This window comes from Phalacrocorax carbo, chromosome 3 (assembly GCF_963921805.1).
Source record: "Phalacrocorax carbo chromosome 3, bPhaCar2.1, whole genome shotgun sequence".
Taxonomy (NCBI): Eukaryota; Metazoa; Chordata; class Aves; order Suliformes; family Phalacrocoracidae; genus Phalacrocorax; species Phalacrocorax carbo.
In genome coordinates, this window is record NC_087515.1 from 95,712,553 (window position 1) to 95,727,891 (window position 15,339).

A 15,339-nucleotide genomic window follows, 5' to 3' on the forward strand; every position below is an offset into this window, starting at 1 on the left:
TCATGTTCCTCAGCCTGCTGGCAATGCGCTTCCTAATGCAGTCCAGGATGGTGTTGGCCTTCTTTGCTGCAAGGAGGCATTGCTGGCTCAGGTTTAACTTAGTGTCCACAAGGATCCTCAGATCTTACCTGTAAAGCTGTTTTCCAGCCGCAAAGCTGCTTTCCAGTTTGTGAGCCCCCAGTATGTAATGGTACATGCGGTTATTCCTCCCCAGATACAGGATTTTGCATTTCCCTTGTTGAAGTTCATGAGGTTCCTATTGGCCCATTTCTCCATCCTGTTGAGCTCCCTCTGAAGAGTGTCACACCTGCCTAGCCTATCAATTATTCCTACCAGCTTTCTGTTGTCTGCTAACCTGCTGAGGGTGCACTTTATCCCATCATGCTAGTCACTAATGAAGATGGTAAACAGTACTGTCACAATATTAACCCGATGCATGCAGCACTAATGACTTGCCTCCAGCTGGACTTCATGTCACAGATCACAATTCTCTGAGCCTGATGTTCAGCCAGTTTTCAACCTGCTTCACTCTTCACTTACCTAGGCTGTACTTCCTCAGTTTGTCTAAGGATGTTTTGGAAGAGAGTGTTGAAAGTCTTACTAAAGACAAGATAGAGAATGTCAGCTGTTCTCATTCACCAAACCAGCCAACTAATGAAAGAAAGCTATCAGGTTGGTCAGGCATGATTTCGCCTTTGTAAACTCATGCTGACTATTCACAACCACCCTCTTGTTCTACATTCTTGTAAATAGTTTCCAGGATTATTTGTTCCATCACCTCCCCAGGGGCTGAGCTGAGGCTATAGCTCCCCGGATCCCCCTTGCTCTTCTTGAAGACAGTAGTGACAATTTCTTTCTTCCAGTGTTCAAGAACATCACGTGGTTGCTCTGATATTCCAAAGATTACTGAGTGACCTTGCAGAGACACTGGTCAGCACCAGCTCATTTAGTACTCATGGCTGCATCTTGTCAGGTGCCAATGACTTGTACATATTTAATGTTATCTCATCAACATTAATTGCTTAAATGTTGCCTCATCTGATCATCCTCTGCTGAGTCCTTGCTCCAGACTTTCCTTCTGGTCACCAATGCACTCCAGAAACCTCCTGGATTTCTTGTGCCTGCTCATCCAGCAGATATCAGGATGGTTCAAGGTCCCCATGCAAACCAGTTCCCATGAAAATGAATCTTCTTCCAGATGTTGGAAGAAGGTTTCATCTACTACTTCTTCCTGATCAGAGTGTCCACAGCAGACACCCACAACATGATGACATTGATTGGCCCTCTAATCCTGACCCATAAACTCTTGGCGGGTTCATCATTCATCTTCAGGCAGAATTCCCTGCTCTCTCACATAAAGGGCAACACCCCTTCCTTGCCATGCTTCCATGGATCGCAGCACTCCAGTCACATGAGCTATCGCAGCATATCTCTGTGATCCTGATAAGATCATAGCCCTGCAGCTACACAACATACCTCTAATTCCTTGTTTGTTCCCATGCATTAGCGCACAGGCCATTCACAGAGCCACCCAGCTGTACCGCTCTCCCAGAAAATGTGTAAGAGCTTCCCCCAAATGCTCTCCTCTCAAGCACCTCCTTATTTGTGTGCATACACTTGGGGTGGGCTCCCTCCTACCCTGTTTTCTTGATTATGAGGCCCTGCCTGTCTACACCCTGGGTACGGGGTGCATCACCCTGCATCCTTTGCTTGCCAACTCATCAACTACTTCCTCACTTGATCATGTGTTGTCATTTTGCTCCCCCATTGCTCCTGATTCAAAGCTCAAGTAGTGCTAAAGTTCTAGTGTACTGAGAATAACAGCTACATGCAAGTTGTACGTGCTGTCCTGGAAATGGGGAATGAACAGGTTTGTCAGAGAGAACCAAATAAGTTCTTTTTCCTGCAGTAATATACTGAGAACATACCTGAATCCCAAGAAGCATATATAAGTTTGAGATACAAGCCATTCAGTGGCATGCTATAATATGTGAAAGAAATTGGGACTGGTTTAAGTCCACTATTATACCCTATTATATTATTCTCTTTCTTTAATAGGCCTATTTAAAATATTTTCATTAAACTTAAGCATTCAATTAAGCAATGCTAGTAAACCAGATGAAAATATGGCACATACATAATTATATTATTGTATACCAGATATTTATTAAGATATTAAATATAATTCTTATGAAAGATGTGATGATACTAAATATAGGTCTTACTAAAGATGTGATTTTCAAATGTAAAATGAGGAATAACTGTGATATTCTTAATGCAGGGACAATTTGCTTGAAATCCAGATACATGGACAGAAATTCACCTTACAAGTAGTTATGTAGTCTTTCATATACTTGGTAGATTTTGTTCAGTCAGATTTAAGTGAAACATCTTATGGTAGCCAGCTTGCTAAACCCTCCAGAACAGAAACCTCCAGTTCACCTCCACCATGCATGACAATTCCCTCCTTGACTTCACCAAGGAGTCTAGGTATGCTTGGTATCTTTGCACAAACAGGTCTCTAATGAAAAATGACACAGTGAAATCGCTGGGCATGATTTTTAAGAAAGAGAGCAAATGTCCTTCTTTGTCTGATCAAGCCCATATGGTGCTGATTAATCATCATGTATTTAACATAGATTCTTATTTATCAATCTTTTGCATTAAACCATGAAGAATTTCCTTCTGTTTCATTTAGAATGTGAGAAATGTTTCTGATTCATATACAGTGGCATCTGTAGCATCCACAGGCACAAAGCATTGCTTGACAGTACTATGAATGCATAAAGACCATGACCGACGAAAGCAAACCTCCATAAAGAACGACTGGTAATCTGACTTCGGTCATGAAATACACACCAGCTCCAAATGCTATGGCAAGCCAAATTTTCAAGTCTGATACTGATTCAAGTCAGAAGTCCCAGAACACTTTGTTCCCAAAATTCAGGGAATACGTTGTTCCCAGAACAAAAATTCCCAGTATTTGCCTGCACTTCCACTAGAGAGCGTGGCAGTCAACCAGACTTCCCAGGACAGTAACATGAAAGGTGTTTGGAATAATTTCATATGCAGACTAGTTTATTCATGCATAGCCATTTGTGATAACAACCACCTGAAAATGCTAAACAAATTAGAAATGAAGAAGCTATTTTATATACTTATATTTAGAACTTGCATCAATCATAATTCCCTCTTGCAGCCTACTGGAAGTGTTAATCAACAAAATCTCCAGACTGAAGACTAACTAATGGTATTTTCTATGCATGCTATGCCACAGATTTCTGACAGGTAATTAAATTACAAATATACTGCAGGAATGAAATTAGTCTTCTGCCTTAGAAGGTTTAGACGTGGTCCTGTCATTGGTTAAAGGAAAGGGAAGATTCATCTTCATTCTCCATATGTTACTAACTTCTTCAGTGTGCTCGTTTCCTATTACTACAAAACTTCAACTATGGGAGTTTTGACCCAATGAACAGCTAGAGTGTTATCTAGCTATTTAAATAAGATGCACAGTATTTCTGTGTTCTTCTGGATCAACTGGTTTTATCCTTGCTATTCAGATAGTGGTTTATTCTATAAAAGCTCTACATTATGAAAAGCACAATGTAAATTGAATATAATGTAACTGAAAGAGTTACTCATTAAAATTAAAAGTTGCTGAAAACATCACAAATTGTTGCACATTTATAGCTAATACCTGTACACTTTAGAGCCACAAGATAATGAGATGTGTGTCCAGATTTTATAATCTTTACTGCTTGAATAAAGAAATAACTATTTACAAACATAGGATAATATAGAATGCATTGTCTGAAATGACAGAATCTCAAACCTTCAAAACTGAGAGGTAAGAGAGAGAGATTGATCAATTCTGCCTGGACTGATGGGGAAAAGGCATTAGCAAGCTTTTTTTAAGGCTCTTTCCTCTATTAGGATTGGGGAGGAAAGGTCAGGAAGCTGCTTGTGCTGGCAGGACTGGTGGTGAAATTAGCAGATATAAACTCACTATTACCTGAAACCTCTGTCCCTCTGACATTTAAAAGTAACGATATTTTGTACGAAATTACAACAAAAGTTTGCTCTCTTAACAATAGTCCTAAAGAGGACAGTATCTTCTATTTTCGTATGTCTAGGAGTTTAATTTATAGCCCTTTTCACCGATACATTAATATGGTGGGTGATGAGGTTATATACTGACTAACAACATTAACTAAAACTACTGCTGTCTTAAGCTGGCACACTTCACATTCAGAAATGTGACTCCACAACCCAGTATGAATAACTAACCAGTGCTTTTTAGCTCATGTAGAAATGTTAGAGGAGCACAATTTCACTTCAGGTTACTAACCTGACCACTGAAGTACTCTCCAGTCACATTTCTCCATTTAATTAACTCAGCTTGCTGGTCAATAGCGCTAGGATTCATTTTCCTCTACTCAGTGGAGAAAGAGACAGAGACACCTTTCCCAAAGGTGATGCACACCAGGAATCTTGCATGTGTATTCTGGATTTGTGTATTTTCCTTCTGGATACAAAAGGCACCTAAGGATACTAGTTGAATGACTTAGTTTAGTGAGATGGCTAAAACTGGGCCACCCCTTCAGCTTCTATACGCTTACTAGCTTCTTCATAGCTCTCACCTCCAGAAAGTACGTGGCGAACAAAAGTAGTTGCATAAAAAAGGCAGTTCAACAAAATTTGTGTCTTTAAACTTAACATTACTTTCACACACTTGCCATGGCCACTGAGCTGACACACTTCCCAGTGAAGATGATCGTGGATATGTGGTTTCAGTAAGACAGAAGACGGGAAGTTAAAAAATGCCCTTCTCCTTGCCCCATCCCATTCTGCTTGATATGTTAGCACCAGGTTCCTTGGAGGTAAAAATAAAACTTAAACTTCAAATTTACTGATCAAACTTGAACTTCAAATTTCTAATTCCTTGACCTGAAAGAAACATTAGTAATTAAGAGAGAGAATCCATTTCACTTAATGTTAGAGGTCTAAAATTAAAACAGCCAATCTAAACAAGTGATCTAGGGTTAATTCAAATATTAATGCCAGAAAAGGACATCTCACTTGTCTTTGACATCTATCTGAAAATGAGGTGAACCATCTGAGATAATAGGTGTTTTCTTCTTTTTAATAATGACTTAGGGAATTTAGCCAATTAATTTAATAAAAAACTAATTTTTACATGAATTCCACTGTAGATATGCAGGTTTTAAAGCTGAAGTTAAAAAGCACGAATTTCGCTCTGAAAAAAATGTTCATAATACAATTAACCCCATCCCCAAATTAGCTCTTCACTTCCATGTAATAAGTAAGCTGCACAAAGAATTAACTAAAGACTGTGTGACAGAGGCTACCAGTACAGACACAGGGGGTAGGAAGCTGACTTTGGCTCACATCATCAGGAAAATGCTTTGTCCTTTTCTTCAACACCCAACTTACTTTCAGTCTGACTTCTCTTGATACCTAATTCCTATGATAAAACTTTTTTGCAGGTCTCTAAAGACTTTGACCTTTTTATAGTGATGGTGGGCAATCATCCAAAAACAAGTGTGGACAAATCAAATGGAAAATTTTGAACAGTGGATGTTAATCTGCTGAATACAATGTTTTCCAGCATAACATCAAATTATTTTAAATTTAATCCACTGCACTTAATGGTTGAAATAGGCTAATTGCAAAGACAGTGTACTAGGCATCTCCCACTTATTTTAAAAGGTGTTTCAGGGGAGCAAAACCACTGCCAGCTTGGAAGAAAAATATTGGACATTATGAGTAATTTATGAATCTATTAATTTCTTCCTCGTATTTCTAATGAATGAGCTGCACTGTATATTATTGCTATACATTTTGTTCACTATGTAAGTACTATCTGAATTTGAGAACACTAAAGCAAGCAAGCATAAAGTGTCTAAACTCTGAAGTATGGATCCTGTGGACAGTATCAGAAAAGGAAGGCATCTGAATTCTACTTATGTCTCAATTTAGGGGTCTAGAGTGAAGCTGAAGTGGAGCTCCCATTGCAGACACTTGGTTTTGTACACTATTGTGGCTGATCCTGTACCCAAGGTGCTCTGCTACTCATTAGATGTTGAACAAGAGCAAGGACTTGACCCTAAGTTTCCCCCTTTCCAGACTCACATGAGGTTAGCGTTTCTCCTGGTTCTGATATTTGTGATCAGACATTCTGAACCCAAGGAACATTTCTAATAAAATCTGTTCAACACAGAGATATATAGGGGAAAAAAAATCCTATTGTGTTCAGCCTGCTGAAGATATTGTGACAGGGCCTAGTTGAGAAAATTCAATGTCTAGAAAACACAGGTATTTTGGTATAACTAAATCCCTCTATAAGAGACAAGTACTGAAAATCTAGGACAGAATGAAAAGCAGCATTTAAACACATGAATTGAAATCACTGTAAACATTTGAATAACTTTAAACACATTTACAGTTCCACCACGGTGTTCTGTTGGATTGTGGATTACTGCACTGCCAGGTTGTAATTTCACCAGTCTGAAACATGACTTTGAATACCCTTGTGAACTTTCCTTAACAAAAAAATGAGGTGGAGCTAGTTCATACATAGAGGCCACTTTCCGAGTTTCCCTAACAGCCCTTCCCATTGCATGAACAGATAAAAAAGCCTGCAGCTGTATTTCTCAGATAGTGAGTCTGTCTAGAAATGTTCTGAAGTACTAAATGATGCCATCCAGACTTTTATCAGACTGATTTCCTCCATAGGGCTAATTTTTTTTTTTATAGTTCCTAATTCTTCTTGTGTCTTATAACACTTAAAGTCAAATCTTTGAGAGTTCAGATATTGGTAGATATAATTGTAGACTACCATGCCAATCCTGCAGCCATTATAGCTGGTGGGAGCAGTGAACCAATAATAGATTATTATCAAGGATGAAAGAGATGTTTGATTATTGATAATAAAAATGAATTAAACTACTTTCGAACCAGAGATATCAAAATTACTATACAAGTACTTGTTTCAAAGCTAGTAATTTATCATATGCATGAAAACAGCAAAATAAAGGCAGGTAGGTAGGGAAATAAATACACAGATTTAAAGAAAGAAAAACAGAGCTTTTATGAAAGAAAATTCTGTATATTAAAGATCTAGTAATATTTCTGCTATAATACTTTATTGGCATACAGATTACACTAATTCATAGTCAGCAATGAGATGATAGTGTGTGTTCAGGTTCCAGTTGCCACAAATACATTAATCTGTCATCTCCCCATAGGAAGTTTGTTTCCTGTTTTAGATGCACAACTGCAAAAATATTGTCATCTTAGGCTAGCAATGGAAGACAGTTTATATGTGCATAGACATTTTTTGTAACTTCTTATGTTTTGACCATCTAATTTCAATAATTTCTGGTTGTATTTTGGCACTAAATGAAAGAGGGGGTGTGATACAATTGAAGCTGCACTGAGAACTCACCTGATTCTGCCCCGAGGGCGTTCAGATTGCTCTGACATAAAACTTGTGCTGCTGAGGCGTGAGGCACTGCTGGTTCGGGAAATGGCTGACACATCACTGACATCACTATCTGATGATTTGGCAGAGACGTTATCACAACTTCTGTACTGATCTGTTTGTATATTATACTAAAGATCAAGAAAAGAAAGGGTGAGGAGTCTCATCAAAACATAATGCATATATTGAGACAACAAATGACCTAAGTATGAAAATTCTCTCTAACTGCTTTTAAATCTAACAAAATTGTATGAAATTCAGAGAAATGCCTATATTAAATAATGGATTTTTGTCTAGTGAAGAAATCAAACATGGTATTTATGGACTAAATAAGACACTTGAAATAAATTATGGCATTGGAACTGAAATAGGCTGTTGATTCTTTAGTAGACTGAAACTATAATGAAATATTTATGCAGTGGACAGATATCTTCTCAAGCACATGCATACCATCTATTTGGCTACAGACCTTTTACAATTTTTAATTTTCAATGCTATGAAATACTTGTATAGAGTTAGATTGGAACCGGATAACTGTGTATGAGTCTAAATGAAATGTAATGCTACATGAAGCTGACATTGGGGACTGATCAAAATACCTAAGTTCTATCAGAAAAGGAAAAAAAGTACATTTTCTACCACAATATATCTCTTTGCATCATAATGCTAGAGGACTAGTCAGGCAGAAAGCTAACTCAGCAAAAATATTATTTGTTTTCAGGCAGATCAGTGCCATATCTAGTTGCCTTTACATGTGCACGTGTGTGAGAACTGGCAGAAGACTCAGCAGGAGGAATATGTAGACAGGTAGAAATTATTACCATTTTGCCTTCAGCAGAATCTTTGGTTAGTTAAAACCGACAGTGACACCATACCACCTATTACATAATGCTCATATTACTCACGTCATCAGTCAGACATATATAATAGGGCCTGGGGTTGTATAGCCTGGAGAAAAGGAGGCTGAGGGAGAGACCTTATCACTCTCTACAACCACCTGAAAGGAGGTTGTCGTGAGGTGGGTGTTGGTCTCTTCTCCCAAGTTACTAGTGATAAGATAGGAAATGGCCTCAAGTTGCATCACGGCAGGTTTAGATTGGATATTAGGAAAAATGTCTTCTCCAAAAGGGTTGTCAAGCATTGGACCAGGCTGCCCAGGGAAGTGGTTGAGTCACCATCCCTGGAGGTATTTAAAAGACATGTAGATGTGGTGCTTAGGGACATGGCTTAGTGGTGGACTTGGCAGTATTGGGTTAATGGTTGGACTTGATTATATTAAAGGTCTTTTCCAACCTAAATGATTCTATGAAAAGGAAGCTTTTGTACTAGCAATGTCACACTTACCTAAATTTTCAGTCACACAGATATGAGGATCAAATCGTTGCCAGGTTCACAAAACTAAAACCCTCTATCATTAGAAAGCAAGGTACCCTTGACTGGAAAGCGACTAAACCAGTGGTAGACTTCCCAGGGCATACTATGAGAAAATTATTAACACGTGGGAACACTAGGCAGTTTTTAACATGATACTCTAGGGACTTCATTTTCCAGATCTGTGCTCTGAAAAATTGCAAGTCATAGAAGTTTATTTATGAATTATACACAAAGCTCTGACAGTCTGTGAATACCCCCAGCTCATCTAGGCACGGGTTGCAGGCTGAGTCAGTTGTCAAATGTCATGACTTAACTTAAAAAGCCTGGCAAACACTTGGGTTTGTGAAGATGAATGTATCGGGCCTCCTGTCTTCAAGCCAGGTTTATCTTCTGCTGATCTGAGGCCTTTCAGTACCTAAGTTTGAGGTCTACCCAGCATACCTGAAAACCTCTTGGTAAAACATCTAAGAGAAAACGAGGAAGTTAACGGGAGTAGAGAAAGGGAGGGAATAAAAAGAATACTAAGCACTGACTGTAAATATAGAAATCTGTAGGAGAAATAGAGATTATACAAATTTAGTGTCCCAGCATGTGTTTCAGGGTTACTCACAGCTCCTGGACAGGATATGCCAAGATTAAAAACACAAACCAATTTATAAATAAAAACCTGGGGGTTTGACCTGAGGATTGTGCATTGAGGGAACTCTTAGCAATATCCTGTGAGGGGCTTGCACTGGCTGACTGAATAAAAACATCTGAGGGAGAGAAAGCTCTGGTTTACTAAAGGTGAATTTTTGGCTTCAAGTATTAAAAGAAACTCGCAGATAATTTCAGGATAGCTTGGAGTATGATGACTTCAGGGTCAAATAACATATCTAACAGGCATTGGCATGGAAAAAGATGCACCAGAGCTCTGATTTAATGAAGTGGATAACAGAGGACTCAAGAACTCCAATATTTAAAAATATTTTCAATTACAGCAAGGATTTATTTGGAGATTTTCTTTCCAAGTGACTTTGTGTGACTTATCTGAATAGAAATGACCAATGGAGTTAAGGTGAGACTATGCTGCTATGTTTATTCAGACCACCTTTTGGAAATGGCTTGTAGAGTCTCTTAAATAATTTTGCTGCTTCCCCTCTTTGAGACTACAAAATAAACCTCTCCGAAAAGGAAATACAAAGCATACCAATTCTTATCAGCTCTGTTTCATAATAATGGAACATTTAAATTCCTTTAGATGACATATTTTTCTTCTAAAGCCAAAAAAAAAAAAAAATTCAAAGCAAGAATAAAAGCTATGAAGACTTTTTACTTACACTAAAAATAAATGTTTTCCAGAGGCTGGAAAAGTGAATGGTTAATTTTTTCCATTTTAAGTTAAACTGTCCCACTCCTGCGCCAGCCTTGGTATTTTATGCAAAGTTCCCATAGAATTCCTAATGAATCCTTTAAGCTTTCCTAAAATGAGGCATCTAAAAATATGAAAAGCATCTGAACACGTGGAATGTTCTGGTTTTCCATTGAGCTAAACAGAATTGCAATCTGCAAAAGAAATCATGATCCTATGAAATAACAGCATTTCTACTGATTTCAGTGAAAAACGGATTTCACCCTTCCTATATATTTAAACTATATCGAGAAATTATTTCTCCACAGGTGAGATTTTAAAAAATACATTGCAGTCTTTCTCAAATACATGTTTTTTTATGCATGGCAACAGAATGTTTCAGAAATATCTCCATGTTTTACTTGCATTTGCTGAAGACAATCTGACTTCCCCCCTCACCATAACAGATATTACGATGTCTATTTACTTCTTTTCCTCACCAAGAAGTTCACATTCTCTTTGTGGCTGTTGGTTTGAGAGTACATACAGCAAATCTGGAATGGTAGAAGATTCATGTGAACCCTGAGCAAGGACGATGACATGCTGCTGGAGAAAGCTGACACTGAGCTCTCTCATCAAGGGAACCGTCAAGGACAGATGCAGTGACTTCCTTCCTCCTGCTGGAAGCCTTTCTTCTTCTTAAGTGTTGAGGGAGGTAGAAGCTGCTGGCCTTTGTCCCAAACCACACCTGAATCTGGCTGTTTGTTTAGCACTCAACTGATTATTCAACCGCAGAATAACAAAGTTAAACGCAGTGTACTATATATGCCATGTGGGGCAGCGGAAGACCCTCTGTTTCACTCGTACTGAATTTGCTCCACCTTTCATGGGCTGTCTACATGGCTGGGAAAGATGAGGAGGAGAGAGAGAGAAAGCATCAAGCATAGTTGTCCAGTTTACGGACATGATCCCCGGTTATGATACTGGGAGAGAAATCAGAATTTCCAGCTTGTATATCAGTGACTGTTTAGGGACTCAGCCTCGTCAAATGACTGCTCTGTATCAGTATGAAACCATTTATTGCCACAGGGTCTTTAGCCCAGGTATCATCCCCCATTAGTGGGGGCTATATAAATATCCTCACTCTGTCTTGCTCGTTATAGTCCAGCAGTCTGTATGGAATCGCTTTGTAAATATCGGACTTAACAGCCAGTGTTTCATATGTTGGTAGACAGAATTTTATGGTGAGGTAGGAGATAAGGAGAAAACTGAATCCATGTCTTCCACTTGCCTTGGTATTCTAATCACAGAGCTACTGCATAAAACATGGATCTTCCCTTCCTAAATGAGATTTTCATGGCATGGCTGAGCTTTTACTATCCATTTATACTGTATGCCAGGGCTGTGATTCCCAAGAAACTGAAAACCCTTCCCTTCCCAGAAACAGAGATCAGCACAAAAGGTGGTGATGCTGAAAGTTACTGCTGAATGCTGCAGCATTTACATTTTACTACTTCATCTTCTGGCTTTAGCTCTTCCTTCCTATAGCTGCTGCTTCTGCTGAATTCACTCTCCTCTATAGGAGGCATACAGCTTTTCCTGCTTATTCTCTACCTACTCCTAAATCATCTTAGCTAACAGATTAACAAACTGAAAGCAATTTTGAAGTCAGCATTTTTCCCCTCAAATACAGATGGAAGTAAATAGTACTCTTCCACAAATCAGTGATCATTAAAAGAACATTTTACTGGTGCAATACACCTGAACTTATCATTCAGAAGAAAAATGTCCTGGGCTGAGATCCACTTATTCGGTATCTGCATTGAAGTGGTGCTTGCAGGTTTCCAGCTGGGCTCTAAAGTAATATGATACTGTCCTGCTCATCTAGAAACTACTGTTCTTCATAATTCTGCATGTATTTGTAAGAAATTTCTCTGTTGTGTTATATTTAAATATTATATAAAAAAATGTTGAAGCTTCAAAATAAAGTGGATTTTCAGTGCAATCACTTCTTTTTCAATTCTGTCTTAAAAAGTTAAAGCTTATGTAACATTTCTATTCCGAGGTGCACCATTTGTCACATTAGGAGAGCTGTTGAAGTTTGCAGCAACTCTGAGAGCAGTTTCGAAAGAGTAGGCCTGGTTTTTCAAACATTAATAGCAGCTAGCTTCAAATGTTCAAACTATCTGCGCTGTCTGCTTCTGCATCACAAAGACAGAAGTTTTTTCAATACAACAGAAGTTTTTTCAATATAACTATCTGAAATATAAACAGCTGAAATGCAGTTCTTCCACCCACTTTACCACTTGTGGAGTTGCTGCTTCTTCTATGCCAGCAAAGGGAGAAAAACGGGGTATGATGAGCTGCAGGTGTGTTAATGTCAACGGGAAGAGCATAGATGTACAGAATGTATTTCATTAACAGTTTTACAGTTCCTCAATGCCTAACAATGTCAGCAATTTTACTGATTATAAGGCATATTTTAGAAGTCATTTAATAGTCCACTATAATTATATTATCTTCCATATTAATCAGTATTTATAATTCTAGATTTACCTCCCAAGAGCATAGAGAATACAATAGTAGAGAGCTTTGAAAATCAAAGGAGTGTCCCCTCCTTCGACTACAAAAAAACAGCCTCAGGTGACCAACCTCTGAAAATATGTGCCTCATTAAGTGCATAAAAGGAGGAAATTAAATGAGAAAATTGAATGGGGATTAAAATGAGGAATGAGAAATCCAGACCAGAAACATTAAGGGCTAGAGTCATCTTGGGGCTTATGCAAGTCTTGAGATCACAGCTATCTTTTGAGGCACCTTACTCTAAAAAGGAATTTTGTCAGGAAACACTGACTCATGCACAAAGCACCTCAAGTTTTATGGTTCCTCTAAATGCTGCTGGGGTTCATGGCCCAGCAGTCAGCACCCTCGTTCATCCAGGTTCCATCTCTGACTCCTACCAGCATCTGGATCTGTGTCTTAGAAGCAGCTCACATGATGGTCCAGAGCCCAGTAAGCAGCAGCGATTCTAAGTAACTCTTCCCATAATTGCATCCAACTCAACTACTGAGAGCATTGCTCAACTTCCTAACAGGGAACAGTAAAAATGAGCAAGTCAGACCATCAGAAAACTGCAGTGAAGCCCATGAGTCGAAGGAATGGACCTCACTGAATTTTGTGAAACCCTACCAGTACCGGAGTGACTGTCATATCAATAAAATATACAGTAAATATTTTTTCTTGAAGATCGATGAAGTGGGATCAAAAGAAGATACTCATCACATCAATGTCTAAGAGCCCTAAGTGCCTTGCCCAGCATGACATAAAACTTAATCAGTCCCCTATCACGCCAAGTCTCCTACCCAGCCTTTCCCTGTAGACACTAACTATCAAGTCAGACCCACAGAGTGCCACTGAACTAAGGTCACGGTTACACTCTTACACTAAATGCTCTCCAATCACATAGAGCGTTAACTGAGTGGGTAGTGCATCTAAATATAGATTGAAGTCCTTTTAAGTATGTACTACAGCTCTCCGATCAGTAACTCTCTTGAATAAACAGAGCTTCCAAAAAATGTGTTTCACATTCTCTGGAAAGCTGGAACAGCTGCAGCATGGTGTTTGTGTTCTGTGTGTGGCATCTGGAGTAAAAAACTTAACTGTATTTTGAACTAAGAACCTAATTAAGATATACTGCCACTTATATCTATGCAAATCCAGAATTATGCTACCAAAGTGTTTTGGTTCTCTCAAACACTGAAACAGCACAAATATGTGCGTACTAGCCACTACAGCCTTACCAATACGCAAGAAAGAAGGCAGACAGATGTTTAAAGCTCTTTAAACCCTTTTGCCAAATCCACGGAGGGTTTGTTGGGTTTGTTTTTTTAATTTTTTATTTAGCTTCTTATAATTTAACTGTTTTGCATAAATTATGGAGTCTTTCTGTTGGAAGTGAAGGCAACAAGGAAGTGAGCTCTGTGAGGGTCTCGAAACAATTAGAGTGGAACAGCCATTAAGACCTATACAAATGTTGTAGAGCAGAAAAGTTACCTATTTAAAATCCATTAATGGATGTTTAAAACACAGATGTTCAGAAATGTTTATGAAATAACTTGCAATGACATGCATGGTGCATGCTTGAAAAACTAGTGCTTGCTTACTGAAACTAGAAGATTGAGAAACTGAGTGGGAGAAATGGAAGAAATGCACCTGAAATGGGTTGGAAATTGCAAAGGCCATGTTATGATACCTCTGAAAAAAGGCTTGTTTCAATATAAGAGAAAACATATTTAAATTTAGGGAATTAATTTTGCATACACATAATTAACTATTGCAAAGGGGATCCAGTCCATACTGAAGGAAAATTTTTGAAAGGTTTAGAGATTTTTATGTGTAAGAAAACAAGTGTATTTGCAAATGCTAAAACAGTGGATGTATCAAATCCATGTCACTGATTGTGCTGAAAAGCAGAAGGGAATATTTTCTCAATGTGCAGCACAGCAATAATTTTTCTATTAAATATAAATATTTATTTTCTGAAGTAGTGGGCAAATACTGCTATTTGGCAAAGAAAGAAGCATTTTTGTTAAAGAGGGACAAACTCTGCTTGCAAGTGCTGTTTCTTTAATAGCTATTTAATATTTCTTTCTCACTATTCTAAAATGTCTATTAGACCACTGAACATTTCTCCTTTTTTATTTAAAGTAAGTCTTGCTCCTGCAGCTTTCAAAGACTTTGCACAGATTTTGGCAGCAGAAATTAGGTATAGTCTGAAGTCCTTAGAAGTCTCAGTCACCAGCTTTACTGCACCACCTGACATGACTTACTACATTTTCATTAGATCTGTCTAAATCTTCATCTGTCTGGTTTATTTTCTTGACTCTGTCAGCATCTTCTGAGGGTAAAGAAAGACAGTAGCACAAGGTTTGCTTTAGTAGCCTTTTTAAAGTGATGACTACCATTATGAAGCAAACAGCTACATCACTGAATATAGTACAGAGTGTTAGAATGTGCTAATATAATTTGTTCTCAGCACTTAACAATTTATTATAGGCTGGACCATCCTAGCTAGGACTACACCATTACCATGTAGAAAATAGATGAAGAGTTAAAGATTCTTTGATTT

General features: G+C 38.2%; 1 protein-coding gene across 2 annotated transcripts in view; it reads right to left on the reverse strand.

Moving 5' to 3' along the window:
- RIMS1 (regulating synaptic membrane exocytosis 1) overlaps nt 1–15,339 on the reverse strand; it is a 354,008-nt gene that overhangs the window by 65,004 nt on the left and 273,665 nt on the right. For both annotated transcript variants that reach the window (XM_064447811.1, XM_064447809.1), the window contains one exon: nt 7,472–7,638. In XM_064447811.1, coding sequence (XP_064303881.1) covers nt 7,472–7,638 — 167 coding nt within the window. The remainder of the gene's footprint in view (nt 1–7,471; nt 7,639–15,339) is intronic.